Consider the following 15,871-nt stretch of genomic DNA (forward strand, 5'->3'; position numbering starts at 1 on the left):
TCACCGTGAGCTCCAGCAGGGCCACAGCCACCTCACCATGTCCTGGAGGTATCCTCAGAACAGAATCACCAACCTCCACGCTCTTGTGCGTGTGGTGCTGGGGACGAGGGCCAGGGAAGCACCTGCCACGGAGCCACATTCCCAGCCCCGATCCTCGGGATTTTTGGCTTCATTTCCCATAGTTTAGTGAAAATCAGCAAGCAATATGCTAATTTTTATTTGGATTTTGGGGGGAAGAATCTTTGGGCCTCACCATGCACCAGTGTGATAGAAAGGGCTAGAACTGTTCGCTGCTAGGTCCACACCAGCTCCCACAGCTTCCTGGCTCATGCCAGGGTTCTACAGTGGTCCAAGGGGCGGGAGAACCAGCCTCTGAGAGTCCCTGGGTGACTTGCTCCAGCAGGTAGGTGACTCCCAACATTCAACACTCTTACTGTCAACATGGCAGAGGCAGTTGCTGCAGAGTGGCCCTGGGGCCAGTCCCTCTATGAACAGTAACTGCCAACCCTCCCGGCCTCTCCCTGTGCCCTCTCAGCTGGGAGCTGGCTCTTTATTCCCTTGCTAGCTGGTGGCTCTGGCTGAGCAAACGTGTCAGCCTGGACAGTAGCAAGACCCGAGAGGGTGGGAACAGGAGACAGCCTGCCCTTGCTCTCTGGCTCCGCCCCTGCTCACTCCCCCAGTGGCCACATTCCCTTCTTCCAGAGACGAAAACCTGAGTGGAGGAAACTGAAGCCCTTCTCTGTTCTGGCTCCTCCTCCAGGAACTCCATTCTCAGTTGCTTTTTTGACCTTGACTCCTAAAACAAACCCGCTAAATAAAAGCAAATTTTCCATGTGGCTTTTAGCCCAAGAAGAAAACAAGACACTGTGGCTCCAAACAACGGAGCAATCAGCTGTTGTGTGGCAAGTGGTGTGCGTGGCGGTCACTCCTGAGCACTTCATGCTACCAGGCAGTTTCTTTCCCCAAGTGGGTGGACATCACGGCTAACCAAACTTTGCCAGTGACAGCAAGAGCAGGATAGGAGACACAGGCTTCTGGAGAGTGAGCTCTTGTGACCCTTGGAGCAGCAGCTTTTAAATGAGGTCCTGATGTGTGGACAGAAGCACCTTTCCCATCGTGACCCAAGAACTAGTTTTATATTTTTTAGATCTAGAAACCTAATTTTGAAGTGTCACCAAAAGATAGTTTACACGAACCATGTGCTGGGACACGCTATTCTGTTGGTTTGTTTTCTATTCTGTTCTATTACCTGACTTGCTGGTCCCCACTGAACTGATTCACATTAGAACACAGCATGCGGCTTAAAAACCACTCAAGTGGCCTGGCGAGGGTGGCACACAAGTTTTTTTTTTTTTTTAAACATATATATTTTGAATGAACGAATCATACCTGCCTACACATTTATGGGGTATAACACCATGTTTCGTAAAAGATGAGGAATCATTTAATGTAGCAAAATATCCTCTCTGTAACCTCACTTATTTATTTACTTTCTCTTTTTGGTGCTGGGGACTGAACCCAGAGGTGCTTTAACACTGAGCTATGTCCCAAACCCTTTTTATTTTCTGAAACAGGGTCTCACCAAGTCGCTTTGGGCCTCACTGAGTTGTTGAGGCTGGCCCTGAACTTTGCTGGGATTTTAACTATCGTTTTCTATGGGGAGACATAGAAATTTTCTGTAAGTGATCTTAAGGCACAGTAAGCACCTCGATGGAGGACCACCCCCGCTGCACGATGTTTCACAACTCGGCGGAAACCTTGAACCCGGGGCCAGCGCTTCTCACTCCCTGTCACCAGCAGCCAGTCCAGCTCCGCCAAGCTCAGCTCTCCCAGATCTCACTGTCAGGGAGGTTGCGTGGCCTTGTCCCCGTGCTGCCTGCTTCACCCAGCACCTCCTCCAGGCTCCACTGTGCTGTCCTGGGCCATAGGACTGCCCTCGCCCAGGGCTGGCGGGTAATCCACTGTGTGCGTCCCCCGCTTGCTTCACCCATTCGTGGATACAGTGACGTCCATTTCTTGGCCTTGTGCATGATGCTGCGATGGACATGTCCCCAGAGTTGGGGTCTCTGGATCAGATGGCAGTTCTGTCCTGTTTTGGGGGACCCTTGGCACTGCAGTGCTCCACTGCCAACATGAGAGATGCCCTGCTCCCTATATCCTCACCACCACCAAGACACGTTTTTTAAAAAGTGCATAATGAAGTACACTCTGGCTGCTCATAGTGCCTCGAGATGGCCTGATAAGAGCAATGAGAACCTGTGGTGTCATCAGACCACAGCCACGCAGGGACAGACATTGGCAGCAGGCGACGGGAGAAGAGGGAGAGAAGCGTGACGTCCCGCGCACACCATCCACCTCAGACCGTTTAGAGAGAAACCCTGGAGACGACCGAGATCCCAGACAAATGCTGAACGCCTCAGATGGAAAGGATACAAGTTCTACAAATCAGACTTACTGAGGAAAACGACCTATTTAGTAACCTAAAGTCCAAGCAGGAGTAACAGGAGAGAAGGGTGACAGGCTGGTGGAAAGGTGACAGGGACCTGAGGCACAGGACAGGCTGTGTCCTGTGCGGGCAGTGCTGTGGTTCCTGAGGGGGAGGACTCCTAGGCTGTGGGTTCTAGGAGAGGGCTCGTGGCACAGGGGTCCCTCCAGCCCCAGCAGCCATGTCCCGGGCCGTGGCTGCCCCCAGGACAGCAGGAGTACCACCAAGGCCGAGGGGCTGCGCTGTGAAATGCCGACCACTGCCCCCTCGGCCCTGCTCATTCCACTTACACGAAGCCCTGTCCCCACACCACAAGGGCAAACGATCTGGTGGCTCCTGTGGTTCAGATCAGCCAAGACATCTGCCAGGGCACAGAGACTGACCTTTGAACTTCAAGTGGCGGTTTCAACCCACCAGGGCTGCAGAGCTGGGCTTTCTGAACAACCCAGAGCTAAGAGTCAAGAGCCCACCCCACCCCCAGTGTCCCAAGGACAGTGGACGCAGCAGCACCCTCCAAGACCCAGGGCAAGTGTGCTGGGCCGAACGACACCGAGCACCTGCAACCACCCCGAGGAGGAGAGCCCCCACCAGGCTGCTGGAGCTCTGTGGGACCACAGCAGGGGGCTGCCGCTGGGCACAGGGGTTCTGCAGGAGCCTTCCAGATCAGGGAAGACTGGCAATGCACCTGGACTTAGCAGAGGTGGCCACGGCCAAGAGAATCTCTGTTGCTGTCATCCCAGGATTTACAGCAATCTTATTTCCGGCATCCCAGTGACCAGCATGGGGGGGGGGGTCTGGGACAGGGTACGTGCAGGTGTTCCCTCTGATGTCCCCCCACAAGAGCCAGGTAGGCAGTGAGCCTCGCGTGACTGCTCACCAATGTGTCCCCACATATGTGCACCTGCAGGGCTCTGTCGGGTGTGACAAGAGCATGGGGAGTGGCGATTCCTCCTACAGGGCTTGGGGGAGGGCTCGGCCCAGGTCAGAGGACTCCCTCTGCCCGGCCAAGCTCCTGAGGAAATGCCCACCTTTCCAAGCTGAGTCCTCCCCAAACCTTCTTAGAAAAAGGTGAAGCGCTGAGCAGCCTCCGCCACAAGGAAGAGGAGCAGCTGCAGTAGCGGCGGCCGGGGAGCACATGAGCCTGGGGTCACGTGGGGATGGCACCGTGTCCCTGCCCGGGACACAGGTCACGCTCCCAACCCGCAAAGCCAACCTCTTGGGACGGGGCACGACGCAGGGACTTACTTTGCAGTAGTTTCTTCATCGTATTTGGTTTTCAGGTCAAATAATTCTGTTCGAGTTTTTTCCAGGGCTGAAAAGACAAGGGCAGAAAACATGAGGTAAGATACTAACTGCTTAAGTCAAATGAAATAAAAGAACATACACAAGTAAAACGTCCCCATTTCAAAACAGACAAGAGGACAAAGGCAGGAAAAATGGGACAGAACATCGCCACAGCTCCACCTGGCCCAGTCTAAGCGCCTCCTAGGGAACTGATAGTTATTATGTAGATTTCCTGTTTTAAAATGTCTTTGTTTCAAAAATATTTCCACATGTAACTGCATACAGCCATGCCCCACGGTGACCTTTCAGCTGTATGAAAACGTACTACATACCATCATGCCCAATAGGTGACCCGTGATCACAGAGTGTGGCTGGTTGTGTGTTTAGTATGTTCTACTTTTATCCTTATTCTCCTTGTTTAAGGAAGTCAGCTGTAAGGAGAGTACGCAGGTGACCTGGCTGCGGCCTTGCCTACCTCTGCTTCACACACCCCATGCTGCAACCGTCAAGGGACGGATCTGTGCCGGGAGGTCTGTGTGAGGACATTCCTGTCCTCACATCTCAACAAAAATCACCTGATGGCACCTTTCTCAGGACGCCTCTCCACTGCTGCGTGGCCCCTGCTATATACATACACAGGGACATGCTTCCCTGCCTCCCATTCTATGGGAGGATGGGAACGTTTTCTGAGATCACCCCTTTGCCTTGGCCGAGTGGCATGGAAAGCTCTCATGTCAGGACACTGGCGACCACAGTAAAACCCAGCTCCACCTTCAGGTGCCCGAGAGGCACAGCTACTAGAGGAGAGCTCAGCGCTGAACCTTCCACCACCCGACCCTGCTGGCCTCCCAATAGGCAGCTCCCATCCCTACTTGAGTGTGACCTTTCTCCTAAGCCCTCACCAATACTGGGTTTTACCAATTAAGAAAAAAGCTGCCCACAGTCAGACAGGCAGACCACCTTCCCGGGGTTTCACTGATGGTCTCTCCCTGACGGCCACACAGTTAGCAGTTTTTCTCATGTGTGTGAACCGTTTACATGGTTTCTGTGAATTGTGTGTTCCTATCCCTACTCATTATTCAGCTGGACTGTTTCTCTGTTTTCCAGGATTTGTAGGTGGTCTTTAGACAAATGTATCCTTTTTCAAATCTGTGGTGCAGGGGAGGGGACGCAGCCCGGTGCACACAAGGCCAGTGCTCCACTGCTGACGTGGTCCCCAGGCCTGCTTGATGTTGTCTGTGTCTGTTAAATTGCTTGTGATTATTTTCTCCCTGTCATTTGTGTTTTACCCTGGATTACGATGGCTTCCACTGTTCCTTCCCACATGTAAATTGAAGATACATTGCTGCTTCCCTTTCAAAAAAGACACGAAAAGGGAAGAAAGAAAGAAGTTTAAAGAAACTGCCAACTTTAGCATAACCTTTTTTGGTATCTGTTAAATTTTAAAGGTTCTGCTATTACTGTTCTCCTTAACTTAGGGTAGAAATAAGGTTTTTTTTCCCCCTATTATTGTTCTAAATGAAATGTCAGTCCTTGACAGTTTGGTGATTTAGATGTGTTTGTTGGAAAAAAGAGCAGGAAGAAAGGATGGTGGTGGAAGAGATGGAAACGGCAGATCCTCCCACTCCACGCTGACAGCTCAACGCGTGACTAATGGAGTCAGGGGAAGGCAGCCCGGGCTGGAGTCGCCGTGCACGGGCTCCGAGGCCCTGAAGGCTCCACAGGGGCGACAGGTGGGGGCCGGGAGGCGTCTAGTGTCTTCAGCCTGCCCTGCACCCACTGACCGGGGAGGAGGGGAGCGAACCTGTTTGCAGAGTCTGAAGTTTGTGTTCCGCTTCCTCCAGCTTCGAGGTGGTTGACATCTGAGTCTCTTGCAGCTGTCTGAAAAGCAAGAGAGCGGAGCCAGATTGGTCACCTTGCTCACCAACTGGACGCTTGGTGTGTCCTGGAGCTGCCCCCATCAGCTTGCTCCTTTGGAGGCACAGCTGGTGGCAGGCGCCCCATCAGCTGTCACTCTCAATGCCCTGGGTGCTGTGGGGCCCCCTCGCCACCCTCCCAGCCCTCGCTTTGCAATCGCACATTACGTAAGGTGAAGGGCGCACCGGGGACTTGATGTGCGGTAATTGGTGTGGAAGGTTATCCTAAATGCAACTTGTTCTTGAGATGCCAGATATTAAAAAGGAAGAAATGCCATCATCATGCACTCATTGTTTCCTGAAGTTAGCCCAGGAAGAGTGATACATTTACATTCTGCTGACACAAAGAAGGAATTTGTTGGGATAAAGGATGTACTAAAGAGATGTGACAGCTGTCCCATCTCGGTTATAATGGAATGCAAATGCGACTGTGGTGCCAAATGGGAAGATTGTGAACGTCTCAAGCTGCATCCCACATAGTGATGTTTCCCATGATCTCCACACGGATTCCCTGGTCAGCGCCGGCATTCCTTCCTCCTAATCTGCCCAAAGCTCTAAAAATAAGCTTATTATTTTTACATCATATGAATATAACATATGTTCTCAACATAATAAACCTGGGAATACAGAAAAGGAGAAATGATACAGCTAAAAAAAAAAAAATCACTCAAATTTCCGTCACTTGTAGGAAAGCATTGCTAGTATCTCCATGAATTTCAATTATAAATCTAAGATAGGCTCAGAGTTTTTTAAAACATCAAATTTTACATGAGTGTGGAAATGTCCTCTCTTCTTTGGCTCCATTTCTACTCCTTGGATAGTTTGTATTTTTCTAAAATATTTCTTCATGTATAGAAATTCAGTGTAATAAGTAACACACTATAGAGTATAATATAAGCCAACATGCAAGACAGTATAAGAAAATATCAACTAATATTTTATATACTACAATGAAATATAAACGAATATGTAACATAATACAATGAACTCCCAGAACAGAAAGTCATGTTACACAATACAGCAGAACGAAAACTAACCCCTAAGCCACCACAGGGTGACAGAGCACAGGAAACGTGCTACAGTGCAATCATGCCAATGACATGTGACATGCTACATGAACTATGGACTTCCTACTCCTCCATCCTTTCTGGGGCTGGGGGAACTGAGCCCGGGGTGCTCCACCCTGAGCCACATCCCTAGCCTTTTCAAGTTTTTGAGACAGGGTCTCACTAGGTTGCTGTGACCCTCCTGCCTCAGCCCTCAGGTTCTAGTACACAAGGGACCACAAGACCGTCCTGTGCAGCTTACTGCTCCGCTTGCTCCCATGTTCTGGAAACCTCTGCTCTGCATCCATGGCCATTCTTCACTCCCCTATGGAAACTCGGACCCTTCAGTGTTTCTTTCTGTTAAAACGTTTCCTTGAGCATCTTTAAGTAGATACTGTTGCATAATTTCAAGAGTGAATTTGCTGGATAAAATTCTGACAGAGGAATTATAATGGTCAAAGACTGCAATTTGGTTTTTTGTTTTGATAGATATTGAAAGACTTTCCCACAAAACAAAACAGAAACAAAAATACCTCATCAGTTTAAACTCCTACCAACAATATGTGAGAGGGTTTCATGTGCCCAGGTGGCACTGGGTAAAATCAAGCTTAACATTTTACTGCTGAGTAGTGTTGAACATTTTTCACTGTATGAAGTGCCTGCTTACTTTCTCTGCCCGCTTTTGTTAGGGTTGGTTTTTTTCTTATTAATTTGTAAGAACTCTTTACTTATATAGAAAATTATCCCTTGTCTTATTCGATGCACATATTTGTTCCCAGTTTGTTGATGTCTAAAACTTAATTGTCATTTGTTTTTTAAAAATGTGTTTTAAATTTTAGTCACATTTCTATAACTTTTTTTGTATTCTGAGAAATATTTCTGAATTTCAAAATTATTCAAAACAGAATATGCATCCAAGTTTTCTTCCAGGATGTATGTGATTTCATTATTGATATTTAAATCCTGGGTTCAATTTGATATTTTTGGCATAAAGAATGAGGAAATAAACATCTAGTCTGATGGCTCAACAGTCAGTCATTCTCATCTTTCAATATAATGAATCCTTTTACCCAACTTGAGAAGCCAGCTCAGTGGTGCTGAGGTTGGGGTGAGCCAGTTCCTGGCTTGGGTGGGCACGGCTGGCCGTGGGCAGACGTGCAGTAGGGTTGTGGGAGCTGCGCACACCCTGTGAGTCTCCCACTTGATGCCACGTTGGGCACTTCTCTTAAGTTATTCCCAACTCTATGAACCATGATTTTTATGGCCATCGAACATTCTGGGTAGCCCTGGCCTGCCTTTGGCTCCTCTGTTCCCATAGGCAGGCATGGGGGAAATCTCTCCGGGCACCAAGTGTGTTCTTGAGGGGAATTTACCTAGGAGCAGAGCCACACCAGCTGTCAAGAGCCCTGTTGTTACTTTTTTTTGAGGGGCTACGTGCTGCCTTCAAGGCTGGGTGGCCCCCAAGGATTGGCCTAGGTCTGTCCTCGAGGACTGCAAGAGGCTGTGTCTGTGCAGACAGGGAGGCCAGGCCACGGCAGAGGGTGGGCGCCTCTGGAGTCTCTGTTTTGCCTCCGACCCTGGTTAGCAGGGTCGACACTTCAAGCATGGCCAACCTGTGATTCGTTTCTCTCTGCAAAATGAGATTGCTGGGGCTGGGGCTCAGTGGTGGAGCGCCTGCCTAGCCTGTGTGAGGCCCCGGGTTCGATCCTCAGCACCACATAAAGATAAATAAATAAAATAAGTGTTGTATCTATGTACAACTGAAAAAAAAGAACACAAGGTGGCGTGTGGCGCAGCCCCATCTTGGTCACTCTGTGAAAACATGTACTGCAAACAGCTGGCAAAGTTGTGAGGCAGAGTGGGCATGGGACTAGTGGACACTGGCATTTTTCTTCTTTTTGAAGTGACCTCAGTTTAACAGTCCTTTGTGGTGGCTCCTGTGAGATAGAGAGTTTGTCCCTCCTTTCCTTTCCTTTTCTGGGTGCCAGTGGTGCTCTACCACTGGGCCACATCCCAGCCCTTTTTATTTTGTATTTTACTTTGAGACAGGGTCTTGCTAAGTTGCCAAGGTCAGGATTGAACTGGCAATCCTTCTACCTCAGCCTCCAGAGTTGCTGGGATCACAGGTGTGCGCCACCGTCCTTGTGCCGAGTGGCACTGGGTACTAAACCTGGAGCACTATGCACTCTGAGCATACGCTTTATTTCTGAGCTACATACCCAGCCCAGATATCTACAATCTTATGGAGCCTGTCCTGTAGGGTGTGTGCGGTGGTGCACAAAACCAGCAGGAACCCAACAAGACCGCCTGCCATCAGGGACCCAGCCTGACTCCAACTTGCAACTGTAAGCTTAGAACCTCCATTTAATGGATATATATATTTCTTTATGCTGGGGCTAAAATTCAATAACTTAACCCCAAAATTCTTAAAAACCTGACTTACACAGGGGGAACCACCAGCTTAACAGTGCTTACAGCTTTAGAAACGCTCTATCTTTCATTAAGTCATCACAACAAGAAACCTGGGCATGGAGAGCCACTGGAAATCTAGAAATCACACGGCTAGAGGATATGGCCACGTATTTTACCAACAGGGTAAATGCCTGGGCCCACGACTGATTCAGACTTTGGAGCTTTGGGGATTTGGGGATATGTGCAGAGACTTTACTGGATGCACACTCCTAATTCAAAACTCTGAGCTGGAACAAACCCCAGGACCTTATACAGGGTAAACATGTGTCCTGCCTCTGCGCTACACCCTGGCCCCCCAGTCCCGCACTTCTTCAGTTCTTAAAGAGTTCTGAATTTTGGAACATTTCAGATTTTTGGATCAGGAAAGCTCTGCCCATGTTAAGTCCTTGATTTACGAAGCACCGAGGTCATGAAACAGGCCAAACTGTACGCCCACAACCACAAGCCCAGGGCAGTGTGTGTGGGGTGTGTGTGTGTGTGTGTGTGTGTGTGTGTGTGTGTGAGAGAGAGAGAGAGAGAGAGAGAGAGACAGAGAGAGAGACATGGAGGGGGAGGGTGTGAAGTGCCCACCTCTTTGAGGAGGGAAGGAGGAGTTCACGTGTGCCCAGGGCCTTCCCCACGGAGGACAGTCATGGCGAGGACCTAGCTCAGGTACGGCCACCAGGTGCCACCTTGTCAGCTACACATGCCTCACGCTCATTCTCTGGCCCCATCTCCTGGTGCCACCCACCACTAGGGGTAGCCAGATTCATTGCACTCAAGGTCACCCCACAAAGTCAGGACCCGACTGCTTTCTTTTTTAAGCAAAATTTTGAGCCATTGGGATCCTGTTTATCCCCTGGGCTGATGTCACAGGTGCATTTTTTAAACTGTCTCATGTCACAGTCAAGGGTAAAGGTGGCTGCCGTGCGAGCTGGGTCCACGCTCACCTCTCCTTCTCAGCAAAATCATTCTGCAGCTTGTGTTCCTTCTCGAGCGCGATCGCCTCGGCCTGGCTCTTCAGCGTCTGCTCGTATTCTCGGATTTTCTCTTTAAGTGCTTTTATCGTAACCTCTGCAGATAGAAAGGAAAAGAGAGAAACTCCAACAAGAGAAGCGGGCTCCGCGGTGAGAACCAGCAGGAAGGGTGCGCTCCAGACTTCAGCTCGTCTCCCGACACAAAATCAATGCCCAGAGTCCCTTCGGAGACCTTTCACTCCCTAACGTGGGCTGAACTCGCAGTGTTCAGGATGAGCAGGATCAATGGATTTTGCTGGGAAGGAGCGCTCTGGTTTCTCTAGCGCATTTTAAGAAAAGAGGGGAAATCAATGGTAAAATATGATATCGCCCTATTGACGAGTCTTAAATTAGTTCTCCACGGAGGGAAGATTAATAAAGTTTTAGTGTGAGTTTAAGGACTTTCTTACAAAGAAAGCAGTTCATCGTGGTGGCTCTGTGGAAAGGAGGCCAGTCAGCGGGGAGCTCCAGGCGGCCAGAGGTACCGTGCGGTCTCCTCAGCTGGGGGACCTGCCCTGGGGTTGGGTGCTGGGGCACCCGCCACCCAAGTGGACATGGCTGTGTGTGCACAGCAGATGACGCAGGGCCTGGGGAAGACACTCAGGCTGCTGCGGTGGCCTGGAAGTACCCTAGAGCAGAGCAGGAGAGCCAGGGCCTTGGGCAGCCACATGGGGGCCTGAAGGAGCCAGAACTCCAGGGCAGATGGTCCCTTAGGCGGCAGGGCCACCTGGGGAAGCTGAGCCCAGACAGCTCTTGATAGTCCCTTTAACTACCCAAACCGGAAACTAAAGCAAGTGTGACAAGTAGAGTAGGGTCCTAACTCAGACCTACGGGTGTCCTTCTACAGATGTCCCTTCCCACCTCGCTCTGCCAGCACTGTGGTTGCAGTCCCAAGAGAGTAGGGCTCTTGGGGACCGTTGCCTGCTTTTCCAGATCCATCTCGGTAGGACGGAGTGTGTGCGCCCAGCACCCGGCAGAGTCGGGTGCTCAGCCCGGGTGCTGCACAGGTGTTTCCAGCCCAGCACTACGGGCAGAAGTGCCATGTGTCCATATGGCCACACAGACCGTGGGCTTGAAAGGACACAGCAGGCATTTTCAGAGTGGACCTGTCTGGTGTCCGCTCTGGAAACGACCCGTTCTCGCCTGACCTTGGCCTGGCAGTATGGCTCGAGAATGATGTGTCACAGCATTGTCCTCACACAGCTATTCTTCCAGGCCCCAAACGACCTACCAAGGGGGTGCCCTGTTTCTCCCTCAAATGTCTGATGGAGCCATTGGCTTTCCTTTCTTCCTCTAAGGAAGGCCTGCGGGGGTCGACATGATGAGAAGGGCCAATTTCCTCTCTTCACAGAGGGCCCTCAGCTTTAGTCACGAGGGGGTGGCTTTCCACAGCTGGCTGACGTGGTCCCACCTGCACCCACAGGCATCCGTGGGAATGCGTGGGCTGAGCACCCGGGAGGCAGCACTGGTGTGAGGGTTGGTGCCTGTTGCCGCCAGCCCTGGTGACACAACTGTTCTCCTTCCGAGGAGTCTGCCGTCTCACGGAGCTGCTGGGGCTGCTCACCCACCAGCAGAGCCCAGGCCAGGAGCATCTCATCCTGTCACCTCTGGCCCTCCGCTGCTGCCTCAACCCAGGTCCAGGGCGTTCCCTGGCGTCTCCCGAGGCTCCCTAGCAGGGGGTAGAGGGCGCTGGTAGAAGGACCTTCTTTGGCTGTGCTCACGCCCCAAATCTTGTGTGTGACAGGCAAGGGCTCTACCACTGAGCCACATCCCAGCCTTTTTTACTTTATTTTGAGACAGGGCCTCACTAAGTTGTCCAGGCTGGCCTTGGACTCGTGACCCTCCTGCACCGGGACAGCAGACGTGTGCCATGCACCCGGTTCTGCTCTGACTTGACCAGCATTCAAAAGCTCTGATGGGGAACAAGTCAGGTGCACCCCCGCCCTTCCAGATTATGATCAGTCAGGCTGGGAAGAGAAGAAGGAAGTGACCCCCTGCCCTTCCCCAGATTAGGGAAATCCCTTATCAATAATGAAGAAGGGGGAACTTCTGGCAAAGCAAGTTCTAGAAGAAGCTGATGCTGGCTGAGGATCCAGCCGCCCTCAGGTACTCCTCCAACACCCTAAGTGGGGAGGATGAGAGCTGCCCCTGAGAAGACAGCTCCTGACGAGGCAGGGTCACCTCCCAGGGCCACAGGGTTAGGCAGTGACAATCAAGGGACCCGACCAGGTCTCTGCCTCTGAACCATCCATTCTTGGGGCTTGGATGTTGTATTTCATTTTATGAAGCCCTCAAAGGGGTTGCGGGGAGAAAGCACTCCATGCTCTTGGGGCTGGTGGCCGGCTACCCTGCGACGCCTGGCAGTGGATGACCGTCACACAGGGCAAGGCGCAGCGCAAACCACGGGGCCTGGGCGCCTATGGTGCCACCCATCAGCACACAAGAGAGGCTCCACGAGAATCCAGAGTGGTCTGTCGGAATTAGACGCCAGAGGCCACTGAGGGAACAAATAAAAAGGCTGCCCTTGCCGTGGGACATCACCTCCTGGCAGACCAGAAGGACCAGGTTATCCTGCACGTTGGGACCAACCAGGGTAATTCTGACAAGAAATGACTCCTACTCGGCCAAGGGAGCACCTTCTCTCAGAAGGATCCCAGCTTAATAAGCCCAATGCTTGCTTTCAAGCTGGACAGAGCTGTCCCTTTGTGTCCCCAAGGCCCACCTGAGCCAGACTGGGGTGGGGTCTGGGGTGTGGTCTGAGCTGGCCTGGTTCCCCCAACCACCCCAGCCGTTCCTTGGCCCCAGCAAGGAGGCCCTGCTGGCCCGAGGGCCTGAACACACCAAGGCCCGTGGGACACGCAGAGACCCGGATGGTAGCCGCTGCCCTCACGACCCACGCCTGTCTGTCCGTGGGCACTTCCCACACCATCCCAGTCTCTCCTGAGGGTAGCTCCCCCAGGGCTGTCCCCAGCGCTCACCACTTAGCCCTTCATCAGCCCCAACCCTATCAAGCAGGAGGCTGAGAGGGGATATTGGGGGCTGCCTCTCCTACCCGACTCCTCACCCCGTCCCCAGGCAGAAACAGGCTGAGCTGTGACTTGGAGGTGGTGGAAAACTTGCAACTGCTGCCAGAGGGGACACGGAAGCCAGGAGGCTCCGGGACTCTGCACACATCTGGGTTTTAGGCACAGGGAAGATTTCTTTGTTCCTCCTTGACAGGAAAAGCCAGGCCACCTCTGCCCCCTCTGACGTGCTGACGCTGGGCAACCACACCAAGGAGCTGTTTTCTTTCATTAGATTCGTAATGAATAGGTGAGGCCCACAAGGAAGGCCGTGCGTAAGCGGCAGCCTATGCGGATGCGTCTCGTCTGGAGCCGTAATGGATCGGCGGCAATTACTAAATGACTTGCTGTGTGTGACCCTTTGATCATGAGCTGGCTCTCTGACAGGTGGCGCCCGGAGGCAACACATCAGTCTTTTAAAAGGCAGATTCTATCACATGATGTACAAGAGGAATTTTCAAAGAATTCTGATCAGCCCAGGCTGAGGGCAATAAAATCATACATAGTTATTGGGCAGAGAGAAGTTTAGCTTCTAAATAGCTAAGCAACATCATTATCCCTCTTTAACGATTCTGCTCTAGCCCCACCCTGGCTTCCTGAGGTGGATAACAATCACAGGCGTCTTAACAGCAAGGGAGGCAACAGAGAAAACAGAAAGAGGCCAAGCAATGAACCCATCTCCCACCAACCTTGGTTTTTCACTTCGGCGAATTCCTTGTTGTATTCTTCGAGAGTCTCCCTAAGTTTCTGGTTCTCTGTTTCAATGTCGTGCAGGCGTTGCACTTTGAGCTGCAGCTGTTGCCCGAGGTCCAGAGCTGGCACGGGATCTGCACAGGAGGACAGCACACGTGAGCCTGGTCTCTGAGCAGAGGCTTGGAGCAGGCCTCCAGGGCGCCCAGCAGGATCCCACTGCAGGCTCCCCTGGGGACATTTCTCTTCCAGCCTGGGATAGGGTGGGGGGCTTCTCCGTGCTTGGGAAGAGACACCCCAGGACTGTCAAGGTGTGAAGACAGGTGGGCACAGCTGTGGGACTCACTGGTGTCTGCCAACCCTCTGGCCTGTGTGAACTGGAATAACTTCACTCTGATCTGACATGAAGGGAAATGCGGGCAGCGAAGGAAGGAGTCCCAGGAAAACCCACCACACATGGCTGAACCTGGAGGACTGTCGTGGAGATGGAAGTCACACCTAGTACTCCAAGAGTGGCACGTGGATTGCAGAACAATGTAATGGACACTTTCTCATCTGAGCCTCCCCACATTGGGAAAGAGACGTAGGACAGAAACAAAATCTAAAGGTCCAGGATGCAGAAGGATGGGCCCAGAGTTGCCTGGCTAGCTGGTGGGCACAGGGCACAGGCCAGGTGACCGAGAGACGAGAGAAACCCCAGGCTGTGTGGGAGGCCACCCTATTTCAGCACAGGATCCCTCTTCCCGGCTGTCCTGCTTTGCTAATGAAGGATGCCAGGAAGAGCCAGGGGGAACAGCTGCTGATCCCAAGACGGAGATCTTACAGAAGCACAGAAGGTGACCCAGCACCACCCTGTTACAGGCTAGTGTCCAGAAGCCGGGAGGCTACCAAGCTCATGACAGAGCAGACCAGCATCCAGGCCAGGCCTGCAAGGTCTTGTGGCCAACTGAACATGCTATCCACTATGAATTCCCTTAACACTGGACTTTAATCCAAAATTGGAGATTGCAGACGTGCAATTTACAGGGCTGACTCGTGGCCTTCAGCTTTACCACTGATACAGCCCGAGACGGACAGACGTGATGTGGTTCTGTCAGTTTGAGAATCATGGTTCCTTCTGCAGCCTACAGAGCAATTATTATCCACCTGCTGGGCACCAGCGAGGCACTTCCTTTAGGATTCTCGGGCTCCATCAGAGAAGAATACCCAAATCCACAGGGCCTGGAAAGATTATTGAACTTATTTCTGGCTTGGGCGCCAGTGTCACTTGTGAGCTGGCTGCGGAGATTTAGTCTCCCGTGGAGGAATGCTAAACACGCGGCTCGGCGGATCAACAAGGGTGTATATTCAAGGCCTCGCTTAATTTTCAAATGCCAGAGTCATTAATTTTTTAGACCACCCTTGGTTCCTGGAAACCAGGGCTGGGTCTCCTGCCTCAGTGAGCGCGTCCAGCAGGGCCAGCAGCTCTCGGAGGTCCTGCTGTCCCTACGGAGCTTACAGCAGCAGGCCCGGCCAGCAGAGCCGCGTGCGGGCTCCCCCCGGTGCTGCCCGTCATGCACAGCCCTGCCCGCTCGCTGGGCACTCTTCCTGCGCGTGTGCATGTCTAAGGCTTTCTCATTTATGACTTTTCATGATTATTTTAATCAGCATTAAAATATTAATGTTCAATTAGAACTCAAAAGCTATTTTGGGGAGATGGTTCTACTAGGCAGGAGTAGTAATAACAAGACAAATGGCATTCTCGGAACCTGAAAGGTGGGATGTTTTTCTTTGTTTTTTAAAATTTCAGCTCCTCTCTGGTCAATCTTGCACACCTCCCTTACCTCCATGGCCTGGAGCTGGGCAAATGACTGGAAGGACTCGGCCTCTTCCGAGGACCTAGGGTGTGCACTGGTCCCCAGTCAGGGAAGGACAGCAGAGC

General features: G+C 51.8%; 1 protein-coding gene across 10 annotated transcripts in view; it reads right to left on the bottom strand.

Annotated features, from left to right (window-relative positions):
- Positions 1 to 15,871, bottom strand: part of Cux1 (cut like homeobox 1) — a 328,888-nt gene that overhangs the window by 111,990 nt on the left and 201,027 nt on the right. For all 10 annotated transcript variants that reach the window (XM_046422858.2, XM_046422857.2, XM_046422855.2 and 7 more), the window contains exons 5-8: positions 13,950 to 14,087; positions 10,133 to 10,256; positions 5,574 to 5,650; positions 3,731 to 3,797 (exon numbers count right to left, since the gene is read on the bottom strand). In XM_046422858.2, the coding sequence (XP_046278814.1) occupies positions 3,731 to 3,797; positions 5,574 to 5,650; positions 10,133 to 10,256; positions 13,950 to 14,087 (406 nt within the window). The remainder of the gene's footprint in view (positions 1 to 3,730; positions 3,798 to 5,573; positions 5,651 to 10,132; positions 10,257 to 13,949; positions 14,088 to 15,871) is intronic.

Source organism: Marmota monax, unplaced genomic scaffold (assembly GCF_021218885.2).
Source record: "Marmota monax isolate L192 unplaced genomic scaffold, Marmota_monax_Labrador192_F-V1.1 WCK01_AAM20220418_F8-fsc00237, whole genome shotgun sequence".
Lineage (NCBI taxonomy): Eukaryota > Metazoa > Chordata > Mammalia > Rodentia > Sciuridae > Marmota > Marmota monax.